Below are 12,381 nucleotides of genomic sequence, written 5' to 3'. Positions count from 1 at the left end.
TTTTTAAATATCCAAAAATAAAAATGACAATATATTTTGAAATGATTCATTGTCTGGCATGGGATGTGATCAGGTTCAAATACACTTCAACTATTCATGTACGGTGAATGCGTCTGGCTTTTAGGAAATTACTTTTATCACTATCCTGAAATTCAAACCGAGTCGAAGATATATTATCATGTGCACTTTAAGGCATCAATTGAAATGCACCGCTGGAATTACTGTACAAGAATGACTTTGTTTTGTGTTTGACAAGAATGGAATCATTCAAGCGAGGTCACGAAAAGGATGAAAGTGTTATCATTCAATAATTTCGTAGGTGCAATCATGAGGAAGGTCCCTGAAACCGAAATTGAATTTTTATTCCTGTTGAGGCTGAGAAATGACAGTCACTTTACATTTTAACATTCCTGCAAGCAACTGTAAATGCATTATCATTAGATTCCAGATATCTTGAGCAATGTCCTAATGATATTTCAATCACTATCAACACGATATTTTTTACTATTTCCTAATGCTTCAGGATTAATGCTTCAAAATCATTTTCATTTCTAATTAACAAATCCAAATTTTGAAATGGTGACAGGCTCACTCAACAACTTTTTATATATCTATATCGAAAATAATTAGAGAAAAAAAAACATGGCAATTTTATTTCCACAAAATTAAGAATATGAATATATTGAATGCATGAGCACAAAAAGTATGGATAAGAAAACACGTTTTATTTTCAATTTCATTATTTCACTATATTTTTATAAAAAAATTGATATCATTCTGAAATCATATCTAAACATGTGCGTGCATGACTGTGTGGAATCGGTTTTTTTTTTTTTTTGGGGGGGGTAATATTGGTTGTTTGTAACGTCAGACGAAGCACTCTAAACTCATTCACTGTACATGAATCCTCTGTGACTGGTTATCTCTGGGCGATAGTATGCTGCTGAACACTGAAATTTGTTTCAAAATTCGCTCAATTATTCCATCATGCTACCGATAATTGGCAAATCATCACTCCCTTTGAGTTAATTCCTCGTTTACCCAATGTCGGGTATAAAGGGACCATGGATGTTTGTCGGGTTATTTTATTATTATTATTATCATTTATATACTGCGATTTTCCCAGAATGGCCCAAAGCGCTTACAACAAGAAAAGAAATTGTTACAACAACTATAAAGATGAACCTTACAATCCTAAAATCCTAAAAATTGGGATTGGAAAAAAGAAAGGTTTTTACCCCATATTGGGCAAAATGCATGTTTTACGAGTAAATTTCAACTCGACATCGCGTAAAATTTACCAAATATTTGGTATCTTTTTATCAAACCGACATGCATGTTCCCATTTTACCCAATATTAGGTAAATCTTTTCAGAGTGTATTACCGCTCTCTTTAAATCGTGATATTCATGTAATCTTGTGGTAATTACTGGATATTAAGACAATGATTACACTTTGTTTTCCAAGAACATATTATATGTGGAGCGTTGTGGCCCAGTGGATTAGTCTTTGGACTTTGAAACAGAGGGATCCCAGCCATGCCGTAATTTCCTTCAGCAAGAAACTGATCCACAATGTGCTGCACTCCAACCCAGGTGAGGTAAATGGGTACCGGTAGGAAGTGATTCCTTAAAAAGCTGTGTGCGCTATGAACGCCTAGCTTAGCCGGGTAATATAGGAGCGCCTTGAGCACCTAACAAGGTGGATATGTGCGCAATATAAATACCCTATATTATTATTATTATTATCATAGAAAAAAGAAAAATCTGCCATTTTATGTTCATCATTATGCAAGGAGACAAGTCAAAGGAGATAAAAAAAAATCCGGACTATTTCATAAAATAACGATACTACTGTTAAAGCTTAACAATAAAAGCGCAACAACTTAGTGGGGTTGGTGGACAAATTCCATCTAAACTACTTCATTCTTTAATTATTATTTAGATTATAGCTTGACGTTCAGAAAACTTACTTTGAAAAATAAATCATCACAAAGAACGGTTAGAATAAGGATATTTCTCACCGAAAATGGGAGAAAAAAATATGCCTGCACCCTAATATGAAATGCAAACACCATGATTTGATATATTATGAATCAAATTATAAACGTAAACGCGCTCGATCAAAACAAGTAGTTGCCAGACCGTCGAAACTAAAGAATATGGCGCTGCGAACTCATTTGTCAAAGTGTCGATACTGGTCGCGTGTTTTTCATGTTTCAGGATTGAATTGTTTGTATTTTCAATAATAATGAGAATGTTGGATCGTTGTGGTATGTATACAGGGTGCGGAATGGCATCTTAGTGTTTGCACGTCACTTTTATCAGGATATTATATTTGCTTGCCAATGTGCGTCGCCTTGGAAACGGGAAAATAAGCAATAATCGGCGTTTAATATGACACGGAGAGAAAGAAGAAAAAAAAGAGGAATAACTAATGAGATCGAGAGAGGTGTAACATCGTTGGAAGGGAGCAATAGGTCTATGATAGAAATTATTAATAAAGTAATAAACTTCAGAGGCATATTTTTGCTCTTTTTTGGAAAAAAGGGAAATTCAGAATGTTTTTGTTTTCTTTACAGTGCTTTTCCTGACTTCTGTGTTCAGTGTAAGAGCAAGTAACTTTTTGAAAGCTCCGGACAAAGCGGTCTGTACTTGCCAAAAATAACGCGTTTACGCTGTGACTCAACTCGGGGGTTCGACACGCTCAACAAGGCAATTTAATGCTGTGTAAACGCGATCAGTGTGATCTGAAACAGTGAGGTCTTCAACATGTATAGTATTACGAAAATAAAATGGTAAAATTATTCGATTTACATAATGAAAAGAAGGAAAAATCAGAATTTACTATTAGCAATAAATGACATATAGAACTGATATTTACAAGAAGAATATAAAGAAGAAAAGAAAGAGAAGAGGAGAAGGAGAAGAAGAAAGAGGAGAAGAAGGAGAATAATTGCGGAAGAAAAAGGATGAAGAACAAAAGTAATAAGAAGAACAACAGCAAAAACAGCAACAACAACAATAACAACAAGAAGAGAATAATAGAAGGAAGAAAAAAGAAGAAAGAATAGAAGGAGCACATCGATAAAAAAAACTATCATTATTATGTAAAATGAATATCAATACCAGGCAGACAAGAGAAAAGAACATGGTTAGTATTCAGGCTAAATCAACAGTATAACACATCATTTGCATCTTCTCTTTGGCTCTCAAGTCAAAGATACTCCTTCAATATCCTCATAAAATGGTTAGTATTCAGGCTAAATCAACAGTATAACACATCATTTGCATCTTCTCTTTGGCTCTCAAGTCAAAGATACTCCTTCAATATCCTCATAAAATGGTTAGTATTCAGGCTAAATCAACAGTATAACACATCATTTGCATCTTCCCTTTGGCTCTCAAGTCAAAGATATTCCTTCAATTTCCTCATAAAATGGTTAGTATTCAGGCTAAATCAACAGTATAACACATCATTTGCATCTTCCCTTTGGCTCTCAAGTCAAAGATATTCCTTCAATATCCTCATAAAATGGTTAGTATTCAGGCTAAATCAAGAGTATAACACATCATTTGCATCTTCTCTTTGGCTCTCAGGTCAAAGATACTCCTTCAATTTCCTCATAAAATGGAAAAAGTTTCCTATTCCCTTTAGGTCATTGGGAAGAGAATTTCAATGTATAATAGTATTGTAATAAAAGAATTACCAAAACTGCCTATACCCTTTTTGGTAAGCAAAAGTTGAAATGGCCGTCTCTGTATATTATGTAATTCGGTAACTAGATTAAAGTTTGATCCAATATAATGATTCGATTTATTGCGATAAATTTTATGCACGAGGTGCAAAATAAGCTGTTTGATCTTTTTTGACTTCAAGAAAACCTGCTCCAGAGAGATCGGTGTAGCCAACATGGGTTCTGGGACCAGGACAGTAAATGAATCTAACCATTTTATTCTGTATAATTCTCAACATATTTTGATCGAATTCGCTTAGGCCACTAAACCAAGCAGGGTAAGTATAGTCAAGTAAACTTTGAATAAGCGCAAAACAGAAAATGCGCCTTGCTTTCTGATCCACACAACTTTGATACCTGTACAGAAATTTTGCACGGGCTTTCGCTTTTTTTACTATCGGTTCTACTAAAGACGAAAATGAAACGGAGCTGATCAGCTCAACGCTATATTTAACTGATGCAACTGGAAGCGTCATGGTGTAGCCGTGGCAGCGGTTCTGACTCTCGCCTCGTAATCAGAGGGTGGTGTGTTCGAATCCCAACCTGGCCAAGCGTCCACAATTTGCCACTCTCCAGCCAGGTGTTAAATGGGTACCCGGTAGGATGCGAAAGTCTATGTAGTATGCCTAGCAATTGAGTTTTGGAACTTTTGTTGGAATGCTCCCCAAACATACCAGGATCCGATGACTGGTGATCTGTAAAGCGCTATAGAGACGTCGTACCGATGTATTAAGCGCTACATAAAATGGGATTATTGGGCCTATTATCATTACTATTTAAGCAAAACTATATCAATATTTTTTGTGGGTTTTTTTTCGGGTGCAATATTAGTTCAGAGTTTTATTTTTACAACATATCACACAAGCACATGGGGACTTGCAACTCTTTTTTTTCATGCAAATCGACGTCAACCTATACCTAAAAAGAAACGGGAATGGCAAACTTTAAGGCTAGCCGTCATAAAATCCATTTTCAGAAAATGATAAAATAAGAGTGGCAAGGCCGAATGTCCTATAAATATATTTATTTGAACATGCATAATAAATTGTCTTCGATCTATTGATAACACTAAATGAAACATTTATAGCGTACATTTAAGAGGCTGCGTTTTTACTCTCTACTTCTTATCAAAGTTAAAGAATTACAGCGCATAAAAAGAAGCAATATACCATTTCCATATACAATACGAATTAATTCTGCAAAGCGCAGTTTCTATAAAGATTAAGAGGTCAAATGGAAGACTGTTATTTTACAGGAAACATTTCCACCTCTTCCAACATTAATCTTAATATTTGTGATGAAAGCATGATAAAGGAACATGCCTTTTCAATACCAAAGTATAGATACAAAAAGAGAAAGATCTGAGCATAAATCTCTCTATATTTTTTTATTATTATTATTGTTGTTTTTATGTTAAGAGTACTTGTGGGATATTGATCGGAAAGTGAATTTTATGCGTGCTCTGTATTAAAACAAATATCGAGACTCTTCGTTTAGTACATGATGCACGGGCGCCCCCTCCCTTGAATTTCATTTTTGAAACACCTCCCCCCCCCTTCCTCCTTCTCCTCCTCCTCCAGAAAGAAATTTTAAGAAATGACTGCATATGTTGTGACACAGTGACACACAGCGTGATCACACTGAGATCACTTAGTGGACTATGTGAAAATATTAGGGCATGTTCCCACTGTTAAATTTCCCAAAATTCAACAGTGTGAAGATATGTTCACACTGTGGACACCTCGACAGTGTGACTGTTCACGTGGTCGACTATAATGTGAATATGAGATTCACACTGTTGGAATGCTCTAATTTCACATCGCAAGGTGATTTCGCATTGTGAACACACTGTGGCACACTTTGATCTCTCCTGGGCCCCGTAACACAAAGGTTAGCGATTAATCGCTAAATGATATGACCAATCAAGATCCTTGTTGCAAGCGCATTTTGCTCAGTAGACTGACTATGAACCAATCAGAATTCTTCTTTTAAATTAGCGATCAATCGCTAACCTTGTGTTACGGGACCCTGGAGGGGAGCCCAACATCACCTAATCAAGGAGAAGTAGCTGACATGGCACGTACATCCTAAGATTGTCGGCGGTAAGGTGCGGAACTAAAAAGGAATACACTTTTTCTTTAGGTTATTGCTTGATATTAAGTTTGAATGGAGGATAATGGAAGCACAAATTACTCCCCAGAGAAGATGACAAACAGGATACTTCAAAATTCTGTTTCTTTCCGAGCCGCCATTAGTTAGGATCCATTAGACGGGCAACTCACTTTAAGTCTAGACGAGCCATCATCACAGATATTATTGCCATTGTAAAAAAAATATCTTAACAAGTAGACAAAAAGGGTTTTTTTTTGTGGGAGATATATTATACTTTGATAAATGAGCAATTTCACGACGATAAAAGGGACTTCCTTAGAAACGATCCCTCTTTTTTTATTGCATCGTCATGGATATCGATTTGAGTTAGCCACAAGTAACCTCTCGCTTCTGCTAACCCTGCAGTTTATTTAATGTTTTTATGCATAATTTGTTTCTCTTTATCAAGTCATATTCATTTCATGATATCTTTCGACCATGAAATGTAGCATTAACATGATTAGAATAAACTATTATATTTCTATACATAAACATTTAAACGAATAGACATAATCAAAATAATCATTTACAGGATAATTATATTTCTTAATCTTCGTCGTATATAATCATGATGTATGTATATAGTTGCTTTTTGCAATGTATGGCATTTGTGTGTATTGATTTGAATTTTGTTATTTTCACTTTCGTGTACAATTCTTTATGTATTCATTAATAGCGTTTAGATCTATGTGTATTTCAAATTGTATTTTTATATCAACTGGAAAGAATGTCCACTCTCCAAGGCTGACATTGTCTCTTTTATTCTATACTGTATAATTTACTATAATTATATATTTCATATCCTGTTTTAGATACTTCCAAGTATCATTATTATTATTGTTCATGAAATCGTTGCTTAAATTTGTGTAGTTGTATGAATGTACAATGTAGGAAGGTAAACACAATCAAAACAAATTGTCTCGAATTTATAATCTGAATAGTTTGATCCTTTATTCGTAAATGGAATTTTTACGAAAAACTTGTTACTTTTTATATCCCATAATCAATGAAGTGAAATGTTTCCATCGTATTAGTTTACGAATATGAATTTTTCAATAAAATTTTGAATAATTGTTTACCAAAAGTACATTTGATAGCAGTATGGCATGACTAAATATAACAAATAATAGAATATAAATCATGTAAATAGGACTCTTGGAAATATAAGCATGTGATCCCTGGTGTGCTGCTGATGACCCGTTGACATCTGCAGAATTTAAGATCTTTCTGTACTTTCTACTGTCCTTATGACGCCTGGGAAAGGCCAGGTGACGACTCCGAATAGGGTAGTGACGACCAGGATAGTCTGGTGACTCCCTGGAGAGAGGGACGTCAGGGAAGGCTCCCCTGATGGCGAAAAGCGAGCAAAAAACCGGCCCCTCAGAGTTACCGGTTCTAAGTGTAACCCATTTGCGGCGTAGGGTTGTGCGCCAGGGCTGAGGGGTGTCAGTGGGAGGGGTTTTTACCCCTAGTGGTGAGTGTGTGCCCACTTGATTTAAAAGGCTACTCACCCGCCGCATCCGCTTTTTCGCGTTGAGTCGCGCTGAATAGGAATCCAGATTGGGTTTTGAAAGAGCGGAAAGTTTGACTTGCAAACAGAAACCAAGAAGGTGTGTGTGAAGGGTGCGGGAAGTTGTTCAAAGGGAGAAGAGGTGTGGCGGTTCACAGGAGAAGAATGAGGTGTGGCGTGATGGCAGTAGAGCGCGACTGCACCAGTGCTGAACTGGGTGAGACAGTGGGAGGTCCTGGTCAGGTTTTAGACCACAGTGCCAGTGACCCTCAGCGTGCTTTGCATGCGGGGTTGGAGCGGAAGGAGCCAATTGCGTGGCCGCCAGCAAACAGTGACAAGTGGAAACTGTTAGATAGTAAGCTCGGACGTGTTTTAGAGGTTGAGTTGTTGGGGGATGTAGAGAAGAAGATGCGGATGTTTGAGGGGTTATGCTATGAGTTGTGTGCTGAGGAGTTTGGAATAAGACCTGTGGGGGACAGTGGTGAAAGGCGGGGGGAGGACACCAATAGTAAACCAGAGACAAGGAGGCAGCGTTTGATGGCTCAGTTGAGGGCAGAGAAGAAGAGTCTGCGACGAAGATGGCGGCAGGCTGATGAGGTGGAGAGAGCTAGCTTGAAGGAGTTGTATGAGGATTTGAAGAAGAGGTACACGGATGTGAGAAGAGCTGAATACCTGAACAAGAAGCGAAAGAGGAGGGAAAAGCAGAGGAAGGATTTCTATAGGAATCCATACAAGTTTGCCAAGAGATTGTTTGGGGAAGGGGCCTCAGGTAATTTGGAGGTGCCCAAGGAGGAATTAGAGAGACATTTGAGGGAGACATATTGTGATGAGAGACGAGAGGAGCCGTTTGTCGAGCTGCCAGGACTGGTTAGGCCTCAAGAGCCTGAGATCTGTTTCGACTTGGGTGAGGTGAGGCTTTGGGAGGTTGATGGAGTGGTGAAGAAGGCTAGAGCTGGTAGTGCTGCTGGGCAGAATGGCTTGTCCTACAAGTTGTTCAAGTATTGCCCTCGTGTCCGGAGAGTACTCTGGCAAATCCTTAGGGTACTCTGGCGGAAGCGGATTGTCCCAGGCAGCTGGTGTTTGGCAGAAGGGGTTTACATCCCAAAGGAGAAGGATGCCAAGGGTATTGGTCAATTCAGGCCCATCTCGCTCTTGAATGTGGATGGTAAAATACTCTTTAGCGTGTTGGCCAGGCGTTTGACAGACTTTGTCATGAAGAACAGGTTTGTGGACACATCTGTCCAGAAAGCTGGGGTTCCCGGTTTCCCTGGGTGTTTGGAACATGTCCAGATGATCTGGGAGTCGATCCAGAGGTGCAAACGGGAAAAGAAGGATGTGGATGTCATATGGTTGGATTTGGCAAATGCTTATGGGTCAGTACCGCACAGGTACCTTAGCTTTGCTCTGGACTTTTTCTGGGTGCCGAAAGTGATCCAGGAGTTGGTGCAGAGCTATTACAGTCAGTTCAAGATGAGATTCACGACCCGGACTTACACGACGGAGTGGCAGGCATTGGAAGTTGGTATCCCGATGGGATGTCCAGTCTCGCCGCTGCTGTTCGTCCTTGGCATGGAGGTGTTGACTCGCCGCGTGTCCTCGGAGATTGAGGGATTGACGCTGGCTGGAGAGGTTGTTGTTCCCTCTGTCAGGGCATTCATGGATGACCTGACGATTGTGTCGAGTAATGAGTCCCAGGTTGACAAAGGCCTCCATAGACTTGAGGAGATGGTAGGTTGGACTAAGATGAGGTTCAAGGCTAAGAAGAGTCGGTCAGTGTCGTTGAGGAAGGGCAAGGTGGTTGAGAAGAGGTTTCGTATTGGAAACGAGGATATACCTCAGGTTTCTGAGAAAGGGGTGAAGAGTTTGGGACGTTGGTATGAGGACAAGTTGAATGACAGGCATCGAGGGATGCAGATCTATGACAAAGTTGTAGAGTGGTTGAAGAAGGTGGATAGGACGTTGATCCCAGGGAATGCAAAGGTGTGGTGCTGCCAATATGGGCTGCTGCCACGGATCATGTGGCAACTGCAGGTGTATGAGGTGGCAGTTTCTAGAGTTGAGAAGATGCAGCAGAAGATGAACTCGTTCTACCGGAAGTGGTTAGGTGTGCCACGGATGTTGACAGATGTAGCATTGTATTGTAGAACTGGAAAGCTAAGGCTTCCTATGGCATCAGTGGTAGAGGAGTACAAGGCTGGGAAGGCTAGGTTGGTCATGATGTTGAGGGAGTCAAAGGATCAGACAATAGCAGATTCTCGGCCACCGATCCGTACAGGGAGGAAGTGGAAGGCAGAAGAGGCTACGGATGAAGCTGTGGCAATGGCCAAGTGGAAGGAGATGCGTGGTGCTGTCCAAGTGGGTAGGAGCGGGATAGGGTATCGTCCTGGCATGAGATGGTATAGCAAGCAAGGCAGGAAGGGTAGGAGGGATTTGGTAGTTGAGGCAGTCAAGGAGAAAGAGGAGGAATGTCGGATGGCAAAAGCTGCACAGCAGGGTGTGCAGGGTGCATGGACCCGTTGGGAAGAGGTGGAGCAGAAGAAGGTCTCCTGGGATCAACTCAGGACGATGTCGTCTGGGGCCGTGCGCTTCATGATCAGTTCCACCTTTGATGTCCTGCCAACGCCGGTGAATTTAAAGAGGTGGGGTTGTGCGGAGGACGACAGCTGCAAGGTTTGCAGGAAGGCAAGAGGGTCATTGGAGCATGTCCTGTCAGCTTGTGGAGGGTTATTGCAAACTTATACATGGAGGCATAACCAGGTCTTGAAGGAGATGGGAGCTTTGGCAAGGGCAGCGATAGAGGCGAGGAAGAAGAATGGACCCCCAAGGGTGAGGGGCATCGAGTTTGTCAAGAAGGGGGCTAGGTGTAGGAAGACTAGGCAAAGACAAGGTGTGGGTGGGTTGTTAGCCGTTGCAGACGACTGGGAGGTACGTGTGGACGAGGGGAATAGGACTATGCCGGAAGAGGTGGTGGTCACAGCCCTGCGGCCAGATATGGTTCTTGTGGCTAGGTCGGCACGTAAGGTTGTGATGGTTGAGTTGACAGTGCCGTGGGAGACGAGGATAGAAGAGGCGAGGGAGAGGAAAATGGATAAGTATGCTAGTCTGAAGCAGGAGTGTGAGCAGAATGGATGGGGAGCAGAGGTACATACAGTCGAGGTTGGGTGCAGGGGGTTTGCGGGTGTCTCTGCAAGGAGGTGGATCCGAGCAATGGGGTTCAGTGGTAGGGAAGGGGAGAAGTGGGTGAGGAGAATGTGTGGGGCAGCCGAGACGGGCTCGGCTTGGGTTATTCAGAAGGCAGTGTAGTGCTTTCTGGACAAGATTACTTAGGTGTCAATGGGGGTGCTGTCCAGGGTATTCCAGCATAGCACTGGCCAGCCAGGGGGAGGTGTACAGCACTCAAATGGCCGAAACACTTGTGATCCCTGGTGTGCTGCTGATGACCCGTTGACATCTGCAGAATTTAAGATCTTTCTGTACTTTCTACTGGACGGGATATATTTTTCTCCTTTTTATTTTATCAGAAAATATTTTTTTCTCCTAGTGACTGTGTATTATGTATAATAAGTCTTAAAAGGTACCATCTTGGATAACGATCAATAACAAAGAGAATTAGCCGATATTTTTATAATGGAAATGAATGTGAGAGGAGTACGTAATTTGTAACAACATAATAATATTTGCGGTATGAATGTAAAGAGTAGTGAATTATTAGTAGTACCTTATTCAACAGTGCCTATATTGGCCTTTATCTATATTTGCCACTCTTCACCCAGGCGTAGTAAACATGGTAAAAGGGTACCCGGTAAGAATAAATTCCTTGAATGCTCAATGCGCCCGATCAGGGTAGTCGAGCTAAGGCCGGGTAATAGTATGCATCGCTTAGAAATATTTGTATTAAGCGCCATATGATGTTGCATATTATTATCATTATTATTATTATTATTGTTATTATTATTATTATCATTATTATTATCATTATTATATCATCATTATTATTTCCCTTATTATTAGTAGTAGTAGTAGTAGTATCATCATTATATTTCTTTTTATGTGAAGGTTTTACTGAGAGAATAAAACAATTAGAATTTATCATTATTATCATTATTGGAGGACTGAACTGCTCACAATGGTGCCATATGGGTAAAGAACCCTGGGTCTGATTCATGAAGCTGTTCGTAAGTTAAGAGCGACTTTAAGAACGAATGGTGATCCTTTCTCTCGCGCTAAACCATCGACGATACCATTTACCACAAGAAAGGATCACCAGTCCTTCTAAATAGTCCACCCCAGAAAAATGTTTAATCGGATGAATCGAGAAAAATCAAATTTGCATAATGCTGAAAATTTCATAAAAATCTGATGTAAAATAAGAAAGTTATAAAATTCTAACATTATAAGTTTCGCTTAATTTTCACAAAACAGTGATATGCACAAGTGAGTGACAAGTAAATGAGACAGTCGATGATGTCCCTCACTATTTCTTTTGTTTTTTTATTGTTTAATACAATATTTGTGCTTGCCTTGACAAGGGTCATTGAAATTCATCCTGTCATCGTTACCGCATCGCTCCCACGCGTAATCAGGATCCCCATTGGGAATAATCACCATTCAAGTGATGGGGACTTGACAAAGCATAACGCGGGCAAAAAAGCTTCAAATACCCGAAGTGTATCATGGCTACAGGCTGATACAGTTTTCATCTTTAAAAAACAGACACAATTAGGATATGAAGAAAATATACGCATATAGGTTTTATTCAGATTACCAGCATTTACCAGCAACGCGCGATAAGAAGGCAAGAAAATAGCTCACATCTTTAGACTTTATATTAAGGCCTGGTCACACCGCCCGAGCGTTGTTGGAGCGGTCGTGGAGCGGAGAGAAAAAATCATCACCGCTCGCTACCGTTCACCATTTTCAATTTCGATTGTTTTTGTTTTTTTTTTCGATTTTTTCCTCAATTTTGTGAGCGAAATTCGACCCT

General features: G+C 40.0%; 1 protein-coding gene across 1 annotated transcript; it reads left to right on the top strand.

Annotated features, from left to right (window-relative positions):
• Nucleotides 1-7,577: 7,577 nt before the first annotated feature.
• On the top strand, nucleotides 7,578-10,700 carry LOC121420666. The gene has a single exon (XM_041615328.1). The coding sequence runs from the start codon at nucleotides 7,578-7,580 to the stop codon at nucleotides 10,698-10,700; it is 3,123 nt and encodes a 1,040-aa protein (XP_041471262.1).
• The last annotated feature ends 1,681 nt before the right edge of the window (nucleotides 10,701-12,381 follow it).

Source organism: Lytechinus variegatus, chromosome 8 (assembly GCF_018143015.1).
Source record: "Lytechinus variegatus isolate NC3 chromosome 8, Lvar_3.0, whole genome shotgun sequence".
Classification (NCBI taxonomy): Eukaryota; Metazoa; Echinodermata; class Echinoidea; order Temnopleuroida; family Toxopneustidae; genus Lytechinus; species Lytechinus variegatus.
The sequence above is the reverse complement of the archived record's forward strand: the minus strand, read 5'-3'. Positions and strand labels throughout refer to the sequence as shown.

What these genes read in the sequence shown, in the direction of transcription:
- LOC121420666 (XM_041615328.1), top strand. Translation starts at nt 7,578, where the DNA reads ATGGCAGTAGAGCGCGACTGCACCAGTGCTGAACTGGGTGAGACAGTG.